We start from the raw sequence: 20,776 nt of genomic DNA, 5'->3' as shown, positions 1-20,776 counted from the left end.
TGGGAGCGGCCAATCAGGAATCTTTCCGAGCGGATAGGTGGTCGGACCTTCCTAGGCTGATCAGGGGGCTCTGTTTCCTTGATAGAGCGGGTATTGGAGCTTTAAGGGAGATTTCATTTCCGTCTGATCTCTCTTCGTTCTTTTGTATAGCCACACGATAGGCGGTACAGGGCATCTTTTTGTCTGCCCGTGTGCGCCCGAGAGCCTTTTCCTGTAACTTTGTTGATGATTATGAATGGATGTTTTTCAAAAAAATAAAAATAAAAAATGGCATTAGGTAATTTTTGTATACTTGAATTTTTTTTTTTTTAATAAAAAAATGCTTTGAAATGATTACTCTTGCTCGGGTGGTAGACTCCCGGGAGTTTCAACACCCGGTAAGGGTTTGAAATCCCACTGCGGCGACAGTGTGTGCGGGTGCGCGCGTGTGAAAAAAAAAAAAAAGAGCTTTGAAATGATCTAAAAAAAACGGATGGACGAGATGCATACAACACATACATAAAGGTGGGCTCCACAGTCAAAACGTCACCGACTCCTCGTTCGTCAAAACCCTTCTTCTGCTTGCAGCGGCCCTGCAACTAGTAGTCTCTCTCTCTCTCTCTCTCTCTCTCTCTCTCTCTCTCTGTATAAGGGGTAAACATGGCGAGCAGTGAGCCGGAGCGCAGAGGTGAGGAAGAATGCGCTGCAGCAGGCGAAGACGAAGACACAGGAGCGCAGATCGCTCCGATCGTTAGGTTGGAGGAGGTCGCCATCACCACCGGTGAGGAAGAAGAAGACGTCCTCCTCGATCTGTATGAAAATCCCTCTCTCGATCTAATATAATTTTCTAAAAGGAAAAAAAGATTTCATTCTAGAGTTTTTGAATTTCCCGTCGCGTTTTCTTCCTCCCTTTTGTTTCGTTGATTCATTCTAGGGTTATGGTAAATATTAGAAGGTAAGGAACCGGGTTAGGTAGCCCCATGCACTTCCCGAAATCATCGTCAGCACCATTCGTTTCGGTGGGCCCCACTGTTGGGGTTTTGTGACCATCAGGGCAATTGATTTCATCCAAGTAGGGTTTTGGAAAGTTTTAGGGTTCTTTGGTCTTTTTCTTGGATCAATTGGTCGTATCTGTGCAGGAAAGCAAAGCTCTATCGATTCGACAAGCAAGGGAACCAATGGAAAGAGCGTGGAGTTGGGACAGTGAAGCTTCTTAAACATAAAGAGAATGGGAAGGCTAGGTTGGTTATGCGACAGGCCAAGACACTCAAGATCTGTGCAAACCATCTAGGTCGGTTCTTGTTGCTGGTTGCCCTCGTTGTCTCTCTTTCTTGATATATGATCTGTTTATGATTGGGATTTAGGATTTTTTTTTTCCTTCTTGCTGGCAGTTCTTCCCGCAATCTCGATACAGGAGCATGCAGGGAATGATAAGTCGTGTGTCTGGCATGCATCTGATTTCTCCGATGGGGAATTGAAGGAGGAGCTCTTCTGTATTCGTTTTGGATCCACTGAAAGTGAGTATTGCCATTTGATTATCTATAGTCTTTATTTTTTTGAAGGTTATCTATAGGATCCACTGAAGGTGAGTATTTCCATATGATTATCTATAGTCCGTTTTCTTTTTGAAGGTTATCTATGGTCCTCTTTTCACCAACTATTCTGATTAGATGAATAGTTGCAAAATCAGCTTTTGATATCAGTCAATTTTGAAGAATTTCAACAAGTTGCACTGGGAACAAGCATCGGCGAATACAGTTCATTTTTGTTTCAAGTGCATAATGTAATGCATGGGCATTTTCACACCGGGCTTGAGTGGGGTGGCTTGTGGGATGCAGGCCCGTGTGATGTGAGTGGCTCGTGTGAGGTGGGCTCTACCTGTGTGAGGCGGGTGGTTCATGTGAAGCGGAACCCATGTGAAGTGGAGCTCATGAGGGGGGTTTGGCCGAGGTCCTAACCCATGGGATGTGGGGCCTGGGCTATGAGATAAATGGATTGATTTGCCATGTTCTATCAGTTCGATCTTTTAAAGCAACCGGTTAATTGTCCTGCATCAAAGTGATATTAGGGTGGGAAGTCTCGTGTTTGAGACTCCTCACCGGGGGTGATTAATGAAGGGGCATTTTCACATCAGGCTCGAGTGGGGTGGCCTGTGGGATGTAGGGGCACACTAGGGGTGGGCGGCCCATGTGAGGTGGCCCCCACCCATGTGAGGTGGGTGGCTTGTGTGAAGCGGAACCCATGTGAAGTGGGGCCCACGAGGGGGGTTTGGCCGAGGTCCTAACCCATAGGATGCGGAGTCTGGGCTATGAGATAAATGGATTGGTTTGCCATGCTCTATCAGTTTGAGCTTTTAGAGCAAGTGTTTAATTGTCCTGCATCATAATGTGGGAGCATACGGAACCACACTTACCTACAATACTCGTGTGTGGGCTGAACTTAAGATACTGAACTTCGCTTTAAAATTTATTTAATCTCACATTTTATTTGAGGATTTCAGTGGTATCTGTGATGTCTTATTTGTTTTGAAAGAGTAGTGAGCGGAAGAGTGTTATGTAGGTAGCTCAAGAAAAAATTATGTTTATTTCATAAACCTAAGGGAATGATTTGAAGATACGCTTTCTAGCTAACATATATTTTCTGTAAGTTTATACTGCCTTGGGTTCTGCCTTCTCATTAAATTCATTGATTTGTCGATTCTAGTAATATTGTATGTTGTAATGAGACATGCTTATGAAGTTGACTTTTTTTTTTTTTTTTTCTTTTTCTTTTATTCTTTTTGAACATATGCTTATGAAGTTGTTTCTCATTGGTCTAGCTGATTCTGTTATTATTATTTTTTCTGTGGAATCAGACTACTCCTGTTTATTTGTGGATTCTAGCCTTATGTTTCATTTACCATGGGCTTTAAACTAATTTGACTTTCTATTTACTTAATCATAATTTACATAATCCAATGTCAAGGTTAAAGACAACGTATGTCGCCAAGCGTCAATGTGTCTTGGTATTTTCAGAAGACAATACACCTTTATTTATTTATTTTTGTATTTATCATTGCTACAACAATAAATTGGTCAAAATTCACACTGATATAGTTGATATGTATTGGCTGATTTGTAATGTTCATCAATTATTGGGCATGCTGTGACATGCTCTAGTAACAACATTATGAACCTCGTGTGTTGCTAACAATTTTGGTACTTGAATTTCTTTATGTAAATTTATCATGAAGTGGACATAAGTTTTTTTTTTTTTGTTAGCTTGTTAGTACACAACACTGTCTGTTCACACTTCACTGTTAGACATAAGTTAAGCTTGATTATCCTATTGTTGCGTGATCGTTTGCTTAAAAATCAAGAACTTTGACAAGGATTTGAGTGATCAAGTGACATACATTGCGTCAACACGCAGAGAGGAACATACGAACTTTGGTTTCCTAAATCACAATGTCCAATGATCCATGATGTGGATTGTGGTTCAGTTCACTCTATATCTAAGCAATCGATATATAGATAGTGGGTTAACAAGCTTTTGACTCTGATTTACAACTGAACTTCCCAATTCGTTGCCTGGATTGCTACAAGTCATGATCCAACTTGCTTAAATTGATGATCGTATTACAATGAATCATGGCCCTACTACTAAAACCTGCAACTTATATTTATCAGGAGAAAGTGGTTGAACCATATGTTTGAGGCACATTCTGTGCCCTGGGGTTCCACCAGTCATAGATTACCAAACCCCCTTATTGATTAAGTATTGCATGTGTACTCATGGTGAACTTTCCTTGCACCTAAAGCCTCTCTTTCCGAGGAGCCTGGTCTATATGCCACGCCTCACATCTAGGGCTGAAAGTCCGACCCGTGACCCACCCAACATTGGTTTGGGCTCGGGTAGGATGTATCGGGTTCGGTCTCGAGCTTGGGCTATACAAACACCAACCCGATAAAACTTGGGTCGGGCTTGGGTTGAGGTCTCGGGTTGCCCGACCTAACCTGGACCCGATCAATATAGAAGTTACTTATAAATTATAATTGAGTGTGGATCGTCTGTGTTGAAGGCACAGGAGATTCCAGTGCTGTTGGGTTTTATTGGCCCACGTCCTTTCCAATGACTCAAGCTAACAAGATACGTCGGATTTCTCTCCCAAATAGATTGCGTGCTACATAACACGACTTTTAAAGGAATAGTTGTCCTATATTTTAGCTTGTTTGTTTAGAAAAAAATGAAGTTCTTTACGATAAATAACTCAATATATTATTAATAAAATCATAAGTACAAAAATAAGACATGTATTGAAAATATAATAGATTAATGTAATAACGAAAATATTAACATGTATCGACTCGACCAACCCGACTGAGCCCACTTTGGTTGGGCTTGGGTTGAGAATTCCTAACCCGAGTTTGGGTTGGGTTGGGTTGGGTTAGGGTTGAGGTATAGGAACCTTGGGTTGGGTTAGGGTTGAGTACCAACCCGACCCAACCCTCCCCCACCCGACTTTCAGCCCGATGTGAGTCACATCTAGTAGACTTGATTCCGGAGATGATGACATTGCTGCTATTGAAGCCCCTTGCCTGAATTTTGCTGATGTGACTTCATCAGGTGGAAGATGCTTCCCACTTTGTGCAACATCTTTTGGAAGTTATAAGACTGTTTCCCTCTGAGTCTTGTAGATTGGAAGTGCGCTAGGAAAATCTCGTTCAGCTAGTGTCTGTTTTGGTGACCATTGATGGCATGTTAAGCTTTATTTTCAATATTGTGTTGTCTTATTGGTTTGAGTCAACAACGTGATGAGTCATTTGGCTCACTATGATTCTTTGAGCTTTAACTGGCCTCCTCTTCTTTGCCTATGTGAGGGTCCCTTTACGATTTCAGCTCATTAGAACAACTCAGACAATGAAGGGCCTTGTTGGAGGGACATGTTGCATTTCATTATCTTCTATCCCCTTCTCAGTCTTAACCTACTAAAGGATGAAAACTTGTTTTGGTGTACTGCATTTGTTACCACTGAAACCCATTCATACTGGCAGATATGGGCATGGTTTTTCAATTTCAACAAATGGGGCCCATGGCTGAGTTGTCCAGAACGTTCAGGATGTTCATTTGTTATATTCCACCATAGATTCACTATTCCCCAAACCGCTATCCACAGGACAGTCTTAACCTTTCGATTTGTGGCCAACATATAGATGGCTAGAAAATAGATACAATAACTTTCTGCATTCAACAGATTTGGGACCTCCCAACCTGAAATAATTTTCAGGAATGGTCCATCCACGGTTGGACAGATCAATAGAACAGTGTCGATTACTCTATTTATGACTTCCAATGAGTGTAACATTTGATAAAAATAGGTTTTAAAATCAAAGTTCAATATGAAATCTGCAAATAAGCATTGGAAATAGGTGCTAGACGCTTATGTTAGTTCTGCACCACTGAAACCCATTCATATTGGCAGATATGGGCATGGTTTTTCAATTTCAACAAATGGGGCCCATGGTTGAGTTGTCCAGAACGTTCAGGATGTTCATTTGTTATATTCCACCATAGATTCACTATTCCCCAAAACGCTATCCACAGGACAGTCTTAAGGGTCCTTACTCTTACCCGGGTGGTAACTTTTTGGAGTTTGAACACTTCGTCAAGGGTTCGAGTCAAGGTGTCCCGTATCGGTATCGGTTGGTGTAACGGTGCCCTCCGAAACCGATACGGATACGGGGGCGTAACGGCGATACGGGGGCGTAATGGTGCAAATTTTTTTTTTTGGCCAAAAAAATATGGATTAAATCCGGAATATTCTAAGCATTCCAAATATGCATTCATTTATAAATTGGAACATGTTTATGGTGGTGTAACGGTCCACTCTTTGGTGAGAAGTTGTATCGGACTGTCTGATTAATTTTTGAACCAGGTAACCTGAATTTGACTACAAAATTCATATATTTAATTTTCTAAATATCTAATTTATATACTTAACAACTTGATGTCATTTCTCCCAATAGTTCTTTAAAAAAACGAAATTAAATTTAGGTAGATGGCGTTGCCAATTTGGGGCTGACTTGGAGGACCAATATATGCTCCAAATCAGCCTCAAATTCATGCAATTTATTGCCATTATCCTACTTATGAATTGGTGGACATTTATTGGATAGTGAATCATGAAAAAAATCAAAAGGCCCTATTTTAAAAAATAAATGTCCACAAATTAACAATTAAAACTATTCAAACAATTTGATTTTGGCATTGTGAGTTAGCAATTGCAGTCCATAATTTAATTGCTAAATTTTAAGTTAATATATGTCTTGTGTACAATTTTTTAAGGCCCGAATTAGGCGGGACTCGGATTGTGAAGTATAGCACACGTGTCAAAGTTTTTTGGGCCCCACCCGTGATGAATGTGTTCACCATTAAAAATTTATTGGGGGCTACAAAAGTTTTAGATCAAGCTGACATGTGTGCTTTCCCTTCATCCATGTCAGTGTGACCCAATTAATAAGTTAGATTGAAAATAAACATTACAGTGGACCTTAAGAAATTTTTAATGGTGAGCATTCTATAACCACTGTTTCCTATGGTGTGGTCCACTTGAGACTTGGATATTACTAATTTTTTGGATCCTGACCTAAAATGATGTGGCAAAATTGATGGACGACATGGATAAAATATATACATCATGGTGGGGCCCACTCGGGTCTGATCAGATTGGATGGAAAATAAACATTACGGTGGGCCGCTGATATTTTTGGTGTGGTCCAGATGATCTTTGGATATAATTCAATTTTTTGGTAGTGCTCTAAAATGATATCTGAAAATAGATGAACGGTGTAGATATAATAAATACATCACTGTGGAGCCCATGTAACTTTGATCTCCTTCGAACCATTTGTACAACTCGAAGCTCGAGGAGTGTCAGCGCTCGTCTTAGCGTGACATGTACCTACAATAGCTGGTGCGTGGTACACCTGCAAAGAAAAAAAAAAGAGGGAGCGAGAGGGAAACCGAAAAGAAAAAAAGAAAAGAAAAAAGAGGGAAAGAAGAGAGAAAAGAAAAAAGAGGGAAAGTGGGAAAGAAGAGAGAGAGAGAGAGAGAGAGAGAGAGAGAGAGAGAGAGAGAGAGAGAGAGAGAAGAAGAAGAAGAAGAAGAAGAAGAAGAAGACCAAGAAGAAGGCCGCAACCGCAACCGTAGCCGCAACTGCAACCGCAGCCGAGCCGCAGCCGCAGCTGCCCGAGAAGAAGAAGAAGAAAAAGAAAGAGAAGAAGGAGAAGAAAAGAAAGGAAAAAGGTAAGGTTTTTTTTTTAAAGGACCATAACAGCCGTTACGGGTCCATAACGGCCCCGTAATGGCCGTTACGGTCACAGAATTCTGTAACGGCCGTTTCGACCCCGTATCGCGTAACGGTGTCAACCGTTACCGTTATGTATTGGCCGATACGGCCGTATCGTAACGGATACGGGACACCTTGGTTCGAGTACCCATGGTGGTGAAATCCCACGGCGTGCGTGTGTGTGCGTGTGGCGTGAGTGTGTGTGCGTGTGTAAAAAAAAAAAATGGTGGTAGCTCATCAAGCATGCTATTGAATAATCATATGTCAATCCTAATTGTCCAAATTGCTGACTCAACCGTGGATGGTGTATAATCGAAAATTGCACTAAGACGATAATATTAACCATCTGATTTTTGACCACTTACTATTTTACTTTACTTTAAACCATCCTTCCAAGAGCCATTAATTGGATGGTTAGGAGTGCTTGATCATTATGATTTAGAGATATGCTCCAACCATGTTGGGAACTGCAGTGCGATGATTTAGATAGCTGTACACCAGTCCAACATGCAAGGAGGATGTGTTGGCATCATTTTCAAAACGGTGCTAAACTAACATACAAGTTGAGCCCAAGATTCAGTAATCAATACTTTAGTAGTCAGTGTATGATGAACATACCAGATTGTGGAGTTGTTTGTTGGTCCAACGTGATGTGTCTGTGGCATCTAAATTGTGCAGCAAGTTTGCTTTGTCATGAAGGAAAGTGATGCACCCAAATGGCCACACCAGCTGATTGTTCAAGATCTGAAGAATTTAACTGTTCAGGTTGCCTTGATTGATAATCTGGACCAGATCGGTGGTTTGATGTTCAATTTGATAAGATCAATGGTTAGATTTCATTGTGCAGTTGAGAAGATCAATTAGATGGTCATTATATTTCTAGGATCTATTGTTTTAGTAAGTAATTAGGGTGTGATTAAGTATTATATATATATATATTTTTTCATCACTTTCTTGGTGGGCCACTTTTGGGGCATCATATATGTCCAAATGTCACAGAATTAGCCCTGTATGATGGCCTATTGAGTAAGGTTTCAAATGAGCCAAAGATGAAGGCCATGTGAGTGAGTTATGGCTCATTTACATAAGGTTTATATAGTTAGTGATGGGATTTAGGGGCAGTTTGGTCATTTTTTGTTATTAAGGAATCTATTTTTGGTTTTAAGCCTATATAAGGCCATGCTATGGAGTTATGATGATGATTTCAATAGAAGTTCTTTAGTTGGCTGTTTCTTTGCTTTGGAAGAGGATTTAGAAGGGGCTTTTGTGATCTCTTGCATCCAGCTACAGGAATGTTAGGTTCTTCCCTACAATCTTGTTTTATCCAAAGATTTAGAAGGGGCTTTTGGGATCTCTAGCATCCAGCTAGAGGAATGTTAGGTTATTCCCTACAATCTTGTTTTATCCTTTGAATCCCCTTTAGGGCCGCATTAGAAAGACACTCCAAGAATCAGGCTATTCCAAAACGTTAGGTGGGCCCTAGCATAGGAAACTGTAAAACACACCCATGATCTCCAAATTCCAGTGGTATTGCCCATTTGAGTTTTCGATCAGCCTGATTTTCTGGGCATTATTGCTTCATCCTGGTTGGGTGCACCTAATGAACAGGTTGGATGGCAGATACACACCGCGGTGGGCCCTAAACACAAAATGATTATATATATATATATATAGTGGGCGCCCATCCTTATTGTTCTCTGTGTTGTGGTACACCTAATCTGTGATTAGGCTTGATTTTTGGGCTTAGTGGGAGACAAGATGGATTTTGGACAAACTGTCATGATGGACACAATAGAACCTTTTCCAATCAACCCATATATATTTATAGCGAACGACCTGTGCTTTAGTTCATATTGTTCCAGCTTAGAACAATATACATTGAATTGGCAGCGATTTAGAACGATGCAAGGTGATAAGTGCGTAGGATGAGGGGTTGTATTGTATCACCTTGGGCCCCAATTGTCATCATGTACTGGTTTTGGCCAATACTTTAAACCTTGCTGCTGGTCTTGCTTTCAAGCCTTGAACCAATTAACTGCTTCATCTTGTATTAGCATACTTGCTCGAGTCTGCAAGATCCCAATGGTAGACTTCTACTCCCTACTTGTAACTTTTTACCAGCCTCCTTTGTTGCAACTGATTAGCTTGGTTTTGCTTCGTTGGAGGAAACGCCTAAATCCAGTCACCTGTAAAAAGAACTTGCCTTACCTGTAAAAAGAACTTGCCTTACACATTGCGTCACCATCTTACGGTTTGATCGATATACCAATTCCCTTTGCAACACATTCTTCCATAGCCCCTTAGAAATGCTGTAAATGTCATATCATAAAGAAATCTTAGGAGCTTATTGGCTTATTTCCATCTCATTAGATGGAAACTGGTTATAGCCTTTCATGTTGATAATTGAAATCTTTTCTTAGAATATGTTGGTTATGGTCGTCCACTTCCGCCAGAAGTAGTAGAAGGCCACCATGTTTAACATGATTCGAAGCAGGAGCAGCATCCGGTTAGAAGGATCCTGCAATCGAGGTTTAGTAGTAGCTTCAGTTGGGAAAGACATCAGCCACAGAGGCCAGGTTGTAAACCTTGGCCACCCCTTGGCCACCCCACTCTCTCTCTCTCTCTCTCTCTCTCTCTCTCTCTCTCTCATTTTGTGCATTTAGTGGAGGTTGCCAGGGGTTCTTCATCATTCACAGGGTCAGGAACAGGAGGAGCTGGCTCATGGATGACAGGTAGTACCCATTCCAGATGGAGTACCGGTTCAAGCTTGAGGGAGTGGTATATGAAAATTTTCCCAGTCAGCATCTTTAACATGTTGATCTCAGACACCATATTTAATTTTGACATAATTCTGCATGACCATTCAAAGCCTTAGGTTAATTACTTGGTTGACCCTTTTGTCCTATGCCCGGCATACATTTTAGGCACATAGATGCTGAGTACGTCAAATTTTGCCCCTAACAAATCTGACAACTTCCAGCATAGGTAGTAGCATGGTGTAGTATAACCATGCCTCATATCACATTTTTTCTTTTTGAAGGATGACAATTTATTGATAAGATGGCAAAGCTGAAAGAATACAAGAAAAAAAAAAAAACAAAAAACAAAAACAAAAGAAAAAACCTGAAGCGCAAAACATGTGCAACAATCTGCGCATTACAACCCAAACAGCCTGGAGTCCACATTTATTCATCCATAATTTCAGAGCATTATTCCATAATTAAATGCAATTGGATATACATTCAATAGGAATTGTGTGCCCAGTCTATTGTAAAGGCACACATCCACGTTCATGACCAGACTTACCTTCCGGGTTTGTAAGCTGTCATGTAAGATTCACATCATATGCAGGGGATTATTCATGCTCTCCATTCCTCAATGATAGTGTTAACCAAGAAGTGCCATGTACATGTGGTTTCCTACGATGTGTGTGGGACCTGATCATGCACCCATCACGATGAATGCATGATCACTGCAGTGTTTCCATACCCATTGGGAAACCTATCCATATTTGCATCTGGTGGTTTGGCCAAGGCTGTGATCACTTGGTTGAGTCAGGATCTCATTACACAATCCTACACACATCCATAGGGACATCTTTAATTTATCTATAAATCACATAATGTGATGTGGCCTTAGCCTGTAATCACACGATCAGGGAAAAAATCCAATCTAAAGGTACAGTTCACATAGTCGTGTGGGCAAGCTCAGTATAGTGGAGGGCCCCACATGCCCACTGCTGTGTACACATCTGGGAACTTTCCAATTTAGCACCTCATGAACAATCCCATGCTCAACATGTATGCTACCTAATGACATCACATCTCAATCACCTTGGCCTTAAAAGATCATGCGCCCCACGTATTCAAGTATTGTGATGTCTTTTCCTACTGGTTTAACACAATCCATATCTAGCATGTTCAGGGAAACTGTCACTACTGGACCATGTTTTGTAATTATTTAAGGAAAATTTAATCAAGTATTGTGATGTCTTTCCCTACTGGTTTTACACAATCCATATCTAGCATGTTCAGGGAAACTGTCACTACTGGACCATGTTTTGCAATTATTTAAGGAAATTTCTACCATTGATGGTTGCCCATATCATGCATAGGGCTTATGCGGCTATTACCGTCACCATTTAAATTGGTCATCAGACACATCCGCATATAAGATAACAAGCCACATATATCAGGTAATCAAACGACACACAGTCAATCTATGTCCAAATCAAGCATTGAAACCAACATATCCTGCTGTGCAGCAGGCAGGGATATTTTTTATTATCAGATATCTTAGATCAGCCCACCATTTGGTCAGATGTCTTCAGCATATGCCAATTGGGCTAGGTACAAGTTTCAGCTGAATCAGATCTCAAACGAATGAGATCCGTTGAAAACAAGATCAAATGGCTACCATTAAATCCGGTCAGATCCGGACACTTGTGTGATGCAAGTTTTGGCCACCCTGATATTTCAAGATGTTAATTACACAAGCATGTGGTGCTTTGATGTCCTATATAACATGCACATGCTTACAAGTACGATGTTACTTGTGTGATGCCTATTCTTGCAGATTATCACACAGGATAACAGGTAGTTTTTTTTTTCCCACACACACACGCAAACTTACAAGTAGTTAAAATGCATACTGGCACCCATTTCTTTATACATGCATCAATGCATGATTATGAGTTCTTAATTTGATGTCTATTGATTTGGTGATATTATTTGCCGATAGTTGTTTTAGACTTTCAGTGTTTCCTATGGAATGTATTTTGTAGACAGATAGAAGGTTCTGTTTATGCTTGTTTTGATTTTGAATCTTCTGCAATTGCCAGGGTCATATGTCTATTCTTTTTCTACTGATTTTAGAACATCTCTTCCAGTTTATGTAAGTTTGGATATTTCGATGTTGTTGCATTTCAGTGCTTACCTGTTTATAGGTATCATGATGGGCACTGGTGGACCCGTGTGAGATAAAGGTTTTATTTACGATTTCACCTTACTCTTATACTTATGCACTTGCATTTTGTCTTTAGACTGTAGAAGTTTCATGGAAATGGTTGAAGAGATTGCTCAATCCCAAGAGAAGAAAGAGGAAAACAAAGAGGCTACCTCTGCTGCTGGACTCCTCGAGAAGCTTAGTGTCGGGGAGAGCAAAACTGAGGAGGAGAAGAAGGCAGGGGAAGAGACGAAGGAAGCTGAGGAGAAGGAAGCTGAAAACGTGCAGGCAAAACCAGAGCCTGAAAAGAAAGAGGAAAAAGAGCCTCCCGCAGCTTAGACATGGGTGATTGGTGTTCGTTCTCCTTGTTGGGATATGCATATTTCCATCTACATGAGAATGTGTGGCAAATTGATTCGATGTGAATTGGATTGGGAACTCTGGAAGCAGTGTTGAATAGTCGGAGTGCTATGATAAGCTTGTCAGTCCATTGACACAGTTGTATGATATCTTCATTTGGATTCTGCCCCGCAATTTTCAGAATGGACGAGTCTTTCTGACCCTCACCGGAGTTATATGATATCTTCATTTGGTTTCTGCGTGGCAGTTTTCTCAAGGGTCCAGGACTATTACTTGAATTGATGATTTAGTGCATTGTTAATTGTTTTTGGTTTATTTGGTATGGGTTCTCTCAGATTGTGATATTTTGTAATCTTCTTCAGTTTTGGTGTTGTTGGTTGCCTAAACAGTTATGTTGGAGTGTTTCAATAGTTTGGTGCATGATTTTGAGTGATTGCTGGATATGTGATCTGTGTTGGTTGCCCCGGAATGGCTAAGTAAATGCAGATCACATTTACCTGGTTATTTAGTGGCTGCCAGCATTCCGGTGGCTGAGTTATAATTTGACTTTTAAACAGAAAATGGTAGCATTTGTTGGGTCCGCTAATTATTAATTCACCAGAGACGGCTCTTTCTCCTGTGCCAGTCCCTTCACAATCTCAGACAACTCCTTTCATATGGCCACTGAATAGAGATGATAGGCATGGGTAGGGATCTAGCCATATTCTATGGCCCACCTTGTGGTTATCTAGATTGCTCATTTGATGGCTGTTGGTGTTGTGTCCTTGAAAAGCCAATTTAATGATCTTAAATGTTGAATTGTTCTTGGCTGTAGATCATGATGACCGTTTGTTTTTAATACCATAATTAATATGGGTGTATTCTAATTATACATGCATTCGAAGGAGTGGGTTTCGTTACATGTCAAGGGAGAGTTGTATTATATGGATGTATGGATTGTAGAATTCTTATTATTCCATCACCACTTAATGGATTTTAGGATGAACTTGTGATTATTTTTATTTTGTTATTTTGTTGTGAGGGAACTTACGATGAATTGTAATGAAAGGTGGTCTCACCCGGAGTGTGTGACTTTGCCTTATCATACATGTGAGTGTTAGTATTAATTGATATTTGATATTGCCATCAGATTAGTGAGGACTTGCATTGAGAATTATTTCAAGTCTTCGGATCCAAAGAGGCCCATCATGCTTGATCTAGATTAACTTATGTATAATACCAATTTTAGGTAATCGTTGGACTTGATGAAATGTGGAATTTAAGTTCCAACTGTAATGTGCTTTAGCTTACTTCACTATTATAATGTCTTATGTGTGGATATCATCCAGTGCATGCATTAAGATATAGTTGAGGTCCATATGATCTAACAAGAGATTCATTGGTCATTTAAGAATATTCTTATAACTAAGACTCGGTAGATCGAACTATCCATTTAAATGTTTTTTCATTAGGCCTAACACTCAAAAGACATTTTAGATGGTTTTATAAATGGTATTTAGTTATTGGTCTTTTGTTTTAACTATTAGAAGGTTTTAATTACACTTGATGTTAACTCCCATGGTTGAGGTCTTATGGTCCACCACTTGATTTTCGTAGGTATTGAATTAAGAGTGGATGGCAATGACTATCGGATGGATTGACCAATTTAGGTACATGGATATGCAAGATAATCAATTTTATATATAGTAGGACATACCAAAGTGGAGCACTATACTTGTCTCCCTGGAATAATAACTCCAATTGATCTTAAGTTAAGAAAAAAATCGAGTAGAGAGCTGTGGACTTTTAGCACTTCCCTAGGTGTTATTTATTATATAGTGAGCAAGAGTGAAAAAGAAGAAGAGAGAAGTAATTTCTCCACCCATCTACACGCATGTGTGGGGTCCACCTTGGACGAATCTCATTTCGTTGCCCTTGCTCTTCTTTAGGGTTGGTATTTTGGCTTTGTATTCTCCATATGGGATAGATATGAGAGAGAACCTCCTCAATTGAATGTACTACATCAGCGATGTACATAATTTTGAGTGGCATCATTTTTGTAGGTGAACCTTAGACATTAATTTATGTTTTATTTATAAAAATTTGACAATATCTATATGGGAAACCATATAATTAGGTTAATAATAAATTTGAAATTTTCAAAAAAATAAATAAATTTATTCCTTTGCATTTCAAAAGCTCTAATAAAGTAATATCTAAGAGGTCTCATCCTTGATATTTATTAGTTTCTAATTTTTATCATGTTGATGAATATTGTCCATTTTACACTTTAACTAGCAAGTTTCTAGAAATCGTAATAAGGAATGTTCGTTTCAAATTCAACAAGAAATGAACATTTAGATTAGAAGATCCAAGATATTTAAGTTACTGTGTCATTAATAAATAATTTTATATCCATGGTTAATTATAGTATATGCATTAGGGCTGAAAGTTGGGCGGGTTGGTGCTCGACCCTAGCCCAACCCAAGGTTCTTGTACCTCAACCCCAACCCAACCTCGGGTTGGGAATTTTCAACCCAACCCCAACCCAAGCGGGTTCAGTCGGGTTGGTCGGGTGGATACATGCTAATATTTTAATGATTGCATTAGTTTATTATATTTGAATACACGTCTTTTTTTTATATCTATGATTTTATTAATTATATATATAGTTATTTATCATAAAAAACTTCATTTACTCTAAACAAACAAGTTGAAATATAGGACAACTACTCATTTAAAAGTCGTGTTGTGTAGCACACAATCTATTTGGGAGAGAGAAATCCAGATATCTTGTTACCTTGAGTCATCGGGAATGATGTGGACCAATGAGACCCAACAACATCGGAATTTCCTGTCTTCAACACATATAATCCACACTCAATTATAATTTATAAGAAACTTATATATTGATCGGGTTCGGGTTGGGTCGGGCAACCCAAGACCTCAACCCGAGCCCGACCCAAGTTTTATCGGGTTGGTGTTTGTATAGCCCAAGCCTGAGATCAGACTCGATACGTCCTGCCCAAGCCCAACCCAATGTCGGGTCGGTCGGGTTCAACCCGCCCAACTTTCAGCGCTAATATGCATGTCTTATTCATTCTTCCTTGTTGTGTGTTATTGTTGGAGAAGAAAAAATTAGGGTTTTTTTTTTGAAAAAATCTTCTCTCTTTTATTTATTAATAGTTTGACGTAAAAGAAAATAATAGTAGGGTAAGGTCTACCAAACATGATACACCCATTCATTTTAACACTCCCCCTTAAGTTGGTGCATATAAATATCATGGATGCCCAGCTTGGACATTATAGAAGACAATCAAACTATGAAAATGACTTTGGTAAACACATCAGCTAGTTGGCTTTTGGAGGAGAGATACAGGGTATGAATGATACCGACACGCAACTTTTCGTGAAAAAGTGACAATCAACCTCAATGTGTTTAGTTCGTTCACGAAGGATGGGATTAGAAGCAATATGAATTGCAACTTGATTCTTACAAAGACAGGAGTTAGAGAAGTGTCACGAAAACCAAGCTTTTGAAGAAGAGTTTTCAACCAAATAACTTCGGTTGTCACTTGCTCTATGGACATATACTCAATTTTAGCAAATGAATGAGCCACAACAGATTGCTTCTAACTCTTCCAATCACTAGATTACCACCAACAAATGTACAAAAGCTAGTGGTAGACCGACGGTCATTCGAGGACCTGGCCCAATTAGCATCACAATAGGCACTAATATGAAGGTGTCCGTGATTGGAATACAAAATGCCTTGCCTTGGAGCAGCTTTGAAATAATGAAGAATTCAAAAGACAACAATAATGTGATGTTGGTAGAGAGCCTTCATAAACTGACTTTAACCCTCACGGCATAAGCCATGTTTGGTCGAGTAATTGACAAATAAATGAGTTTGCCCTTAAGATGTCGATATAATCTTGGATTATCAAAAGAGAGAGACTACATAATAAAGAGACAATAATTCACCTTAACAGGAGTTTCAACAGGTTGTGAGCCAAGAAACTCTGTGGATCAAAGAAGATCAAGAATATACTTTCGTTGGGAGATGAAGATACTATTCTTTGAACGTGCAACATCAATGCCATGAAAGTATTTAAGAAGGCCAAGGTCTTGGTTTCAAAATTGCGGTCTAAGAATCCGTTGAGTTGGGAAATGGCAGCATTGACATTGCCCGTAATAACAATATCATCGATGTAGACTGCCAATATACGTAACTGAAAAGTTAGATCGCTTGACAAAAACGAAATGATTTGAGCGCCGCCGAAAATTTATGTTGAATTGTAAAACCAAAGTGATTAAACCATGCGCATAGAATTACTTCAAACTATATAACACATTTTTCAAGCAACACACTTTGCCTAGAGACGCTAAAGGGTAAAACTCAGTAGGAAGACTCATATAGCAATATGATAACAATATCGTTGACATAAACTACCAATATACTAACTGAAAAGTTGAATCACTTGACAAGACAAAATAATTAGATGAGACCACTGAAGAGTTGTATGCTAAATTGTAAAACCAAAGCGCTCAAACCATGCACATGGAGATTGCTTCAAACCATGTAACGCATTTTTCGAGCGACATACTTTGCCTGTAGATGCTAAATGGTGAAACTTAGGAGGAAGACTCATATAGATTTCTTCATATAAATTACCTTGGAGAAATACATTTTTGATATCTAACTGAGGAAGAGGCCAGTGACAATGAGCGATAATGGAAAGAATAATTCATATAGAGTTTAGTTTGGTTACAGGTGAGAAGTGGTTCTATAATTGACATCAAATCATTGAGTAAAGCCTTTGACAACTGTTAGGCCCATGTCCTAGTAACTGTTCCGTTCCATAGGATCCTGTGGTTCTTCTGAACGAATTCCGGCGACCCGCAACCTGTAGATTGCATTTACGTGTGACCCTAAGTCCCATCCTGAAAACCTGAGTCAACTTAGCCCGAGACCGATGCCATTGGGACCATGCCGTCGCCGCGGTTCCAATGCCACGTCTCGTGCACCAATCCGACGTTTAGATCATAAGATATGGGCCGTGCATGATTCCGACCATTGATCGCGTGATTGTGGGACGCACCTATCCCAGATATGATTATTCCCTAGCAAGCAATCATCACCCTAACCTACCTACCTACCTTACCCTACCCTAGCCACCCTAGTCCCTAGCCCATAATTCTTTTTTCTTTCCCATGAGAGCATGCCTTACACTAACTATAATTGCCTTAGAAAGTAATCATCTCTCTCACTCCCTCTTATCTCTCTCTTCCTCCCTCTTTCTTCTTCATTACTCTCTAGCAAGAGCCATAGATCTCAAAAAAATCTAGCAACTTTCTCTCCCTAACCCTCCCAATCCAACCATTAAGACTTCATCTCAACCATTGAACCTTGCTCCCTTTAAGCATTGGAAGCCATTGGTGGTAGTAGAAGTCCAAGATTTGAAGGTGGGTGCCATGTTTAGGATATATCTTCCATTGTTTCCTTGATTTTCTTGCTTAGGATCATGTAGGACCCACCAATCAATTGTGGAGATCCTACTTGAACCTTTGGATGTGGCTAATGGCCCATCTTGATGTATGCATGCACATGGAGGAACTCATAGTGGCGGAGCTCTTCCCATCTCTGTTGTTTCTTTCTCTCTCTCTCTTTCTCCTTTTGGATGATGATGATGATGATGTGTGTGGCCCATTTGATGTGCTTAACACATCCAAACTGTCCAGCAGGTGGGACAGTCTTGCTGTCCATTTTCTGGGCACAGGCTGGTCCATCTTGCTGTTCTGTTTCACATAAATTCAATTCCCAGGGAAAGGCCATGATATCTGTTTGTTTTGGATGTGTACAGCCTATCTAGATGGACCCTACTTTGATGCTGGCATTTTTATTTTATTTTATTTATTTATTTTGCTATCCAAGATTTCAGCATGCTGTCCCATTTGAGGGCCCACCTTGTTGGCGTCCAACAACGTTGGTTGCTGCCCGTTTTTGTGCAGACCCTACTGAAGAGAAACACCAACATCAGCTGATCCAAGGCATTGGTGGGCCACCCACGTGAACCCCATCCACCGTTCACGTGGCCCACTTGATGCATGTGCTGGATCCACACCGTCCAGACCCTAGACAATGAGTCCCATGCAGCACGCTGCTGCTTTGACGCTAGCAAGTTCTGTGGGTCTGTATATGAGGTATGTGTTATACCGTCCATCCATTTTGCACGTGTGGGATGGGACCCACCTTGATGTACGTATCCTATCCACATCGTCCATCTGGACGAGCGGTGTGGGGCGCACCAAGATGTATGTGTTTCTCCCAGCCATCCATCTATTTGGACGTGGGCCCACCCACATGCCCCCCCATGACGTATGTGTTTTATACACACCGTCCATTTGGATGGTGTGCTGTATAGGTACAATCCATACCGTCTAGACCTTGGACGGTGGGCCCCTTGATGATGTACGTATTGCTCCCATGCCTGTGGGGCCCACATGATGTGTTTCATCCTCACCGTCCAGAGGACAGTGGGGTCAGCTGTGATGTATGTGTTTTATACACGCCATCCATTCATTTTCAGGATGGTGGGACAGACCTTGAGACATGTGTTTTATATCCAGCCGCTGCCCGTTTGCTGGATGGGTGGGGCCCACCTTAATGTATGTATTGTATATCTACACCATCCACCTTTGGACAGTGCCGTGTGGGGCCACCTTGATTGTATGTATTCTTTATCCGGACTGTCCGTACAGGGGCTGGACGTTGAGGCCAACCATAATATATGTGTTTTATTCCAACCCGTCCATCAATTTTTTTTTGACATGGCCCACCATGATCTGGACAGTGGACCCTATCATGATACATGTGTTCATCCATGCTGTTCATTGTCTAGATATGGACGGTGGGACCCATGTAATGTATGTGTTATATTCAAACCGTCCAGATCATTAGGCCTACCTTGATATATATGTGGCCCTTGTTTGAGGCCCAATTTGATGTATATGTGGCCCATGTAGTGAGGCCCAATGTGATGCATATATGGCCCTTGTTTGAGGCCGAATGGATGTATGTGTGGCCCTTATGTGAGGCCCAATATGATGTATATGCGGCCCATTTGGTAAGGCCCAAAGTGATGTATGTGTGGCCCATGAGTGAGGCCCAATGTGATGCATAATTAACCCATGAGTGAGGCCCATCGTGGTGTACGTTAGGCCCTTTATGTGAGGCCCATTATGTTGTTTATGAGGCCCTTGTGTGAGGCCATGGGCCCACTATGTGTTTGGCTCTAAGTGGGTCACTCCTAGGGAGCAATGTTAGTTAAACGTCCACATTAATAGGCAATGATGGTTAAATGTCCACATTGTGACCTTCCCTTAGGCCTTTGTTAGGCCCATTATCATCTTCTCTAAGTGGGTTGACCTAAATCGATGGGCCCCATTGATATTGCATGATCCATTTATTCTTCTTGGGCTAACCCAAAATGTTGGGCCCCTATTGGTTGACAGTAGGATTGTTTTGATTTTGGAGTCCATCTATGACTCATTTGGGCTCCCTTAGGGCATTTAGCGGGCCATGTGATAGTATGGTGAAGGAAGCCCGTTTTGGATCCTCAGGATCGTAGGTAGGCCACCTAGGCCCAACCTTGATTTGAGGAGAGTTAATCTTCACCATAGACGGAGGGATCCGTGCTATCAAAATTGGTATATCGACAGTTGAGGACTGAGCCTCATGATTATGAATCTGTTGTCCATCTATGGACCCCGCCTTGTGTATATAGGCCGATTATCAATACCGATTATCGATGCTAATCATCGATGCCGATTATGAGTATGTGATAGCATAGCACATGATACATGCCCATACGCATCATCTGCATGCTTGTTATGAGATGTGGTTGACCATTGCATATGCCATTGGGCAGGTTGTTTATGGGACTCCCTGATAGGCAGAGTTGTCCCACATGAGCACACGGTATGCGCAGGATTAATGCATGACTGAATTGTGTGACTCATGCATCTTGCATTGTGTGTTGTGATTACCGTACACCCTTGCGACATCAGGGCCATAACCGCTACAGGCATATCGTGGATGACAGGTTTGGACATCTAAAATCTTCTCTTTATATGAGGCATGAAGGATGTCCTTAGGTGAAAGTCCTTAAACCCAATGGTACCGGA

At 40.7% G+C, this 20,776-nt stretch overlaps 1 protein-coding gene across 1 annotated transcript; it reads left to right on the top strand.

Moving 5' to 3' along the window:
• Positions 1–572: 572 nt before the first annotated feature.
• Positions 573–13,051, top strand: LOC131223625 (ran-binding protein 1 homolog c-like). The gene is made up of 4 exons (XM_058219076.1): positions 573–791; positions 1,119–1,270; positions 1,371–1,496; positions 12,348–13,051. Exons 1-4 carry the CDS (start codon positions 640–642, stop codon positions 12,587–12,589), a joined length of 672 nt encoding a protein of 223 aa, XP_058075059.1. The 5' UTR covers positions 573–639; the 3' UTR covers positions 12,590–13,051.
• The last annotated feature ends 7,725 nt before the right edge of the window (positions 13,052–20,776 follow it).

Source organism: Magnolia sinica, chromosome 13, assembly GCF_029962835.1.
Source record: "Magnolia sinica isolate HGM2019 chromosome 13, MsV1, whole genome shotgun sequence".
Lineage (NCBI taxonomy): Eukaryota > Viridiplantae > Streptophyta > Magnoliopsida > Magnoliales > Magnoliaceae > Magnolia > Magnolia sinica.
The sequence above is the reverse complement of the archived record's forward strand: the minus strand, read 5'-3'. Positions and strand labels throughout refer to the sequence as shown.

Excerpts from the sequence above, each read along its gene's own strand:
- LOC131223625 (XM_058219076.1), top strand. The coding sequence starts at position 640 with ATGGCGAGCAGTGAGCCGGAGCGCAGAGGTGAGGAAGAATGCGCTGCA. Across the intron at positions 1,271-1,370 it reads GATCTGTGCAAACCATCTAG|TTCTTCCCGCAATCTCGATA; the intron begins GTCGGTTCTTGT and ends TCTTGCTGGCAG. Across the intron at positions 1,497-12,347 it reads TCGTTTTGGATCCACTGAAA|ACTGTAGAAGTTTCATGGAA; the intron begins GTGAGTATTGCC and ends TTTTGTCTTTAG.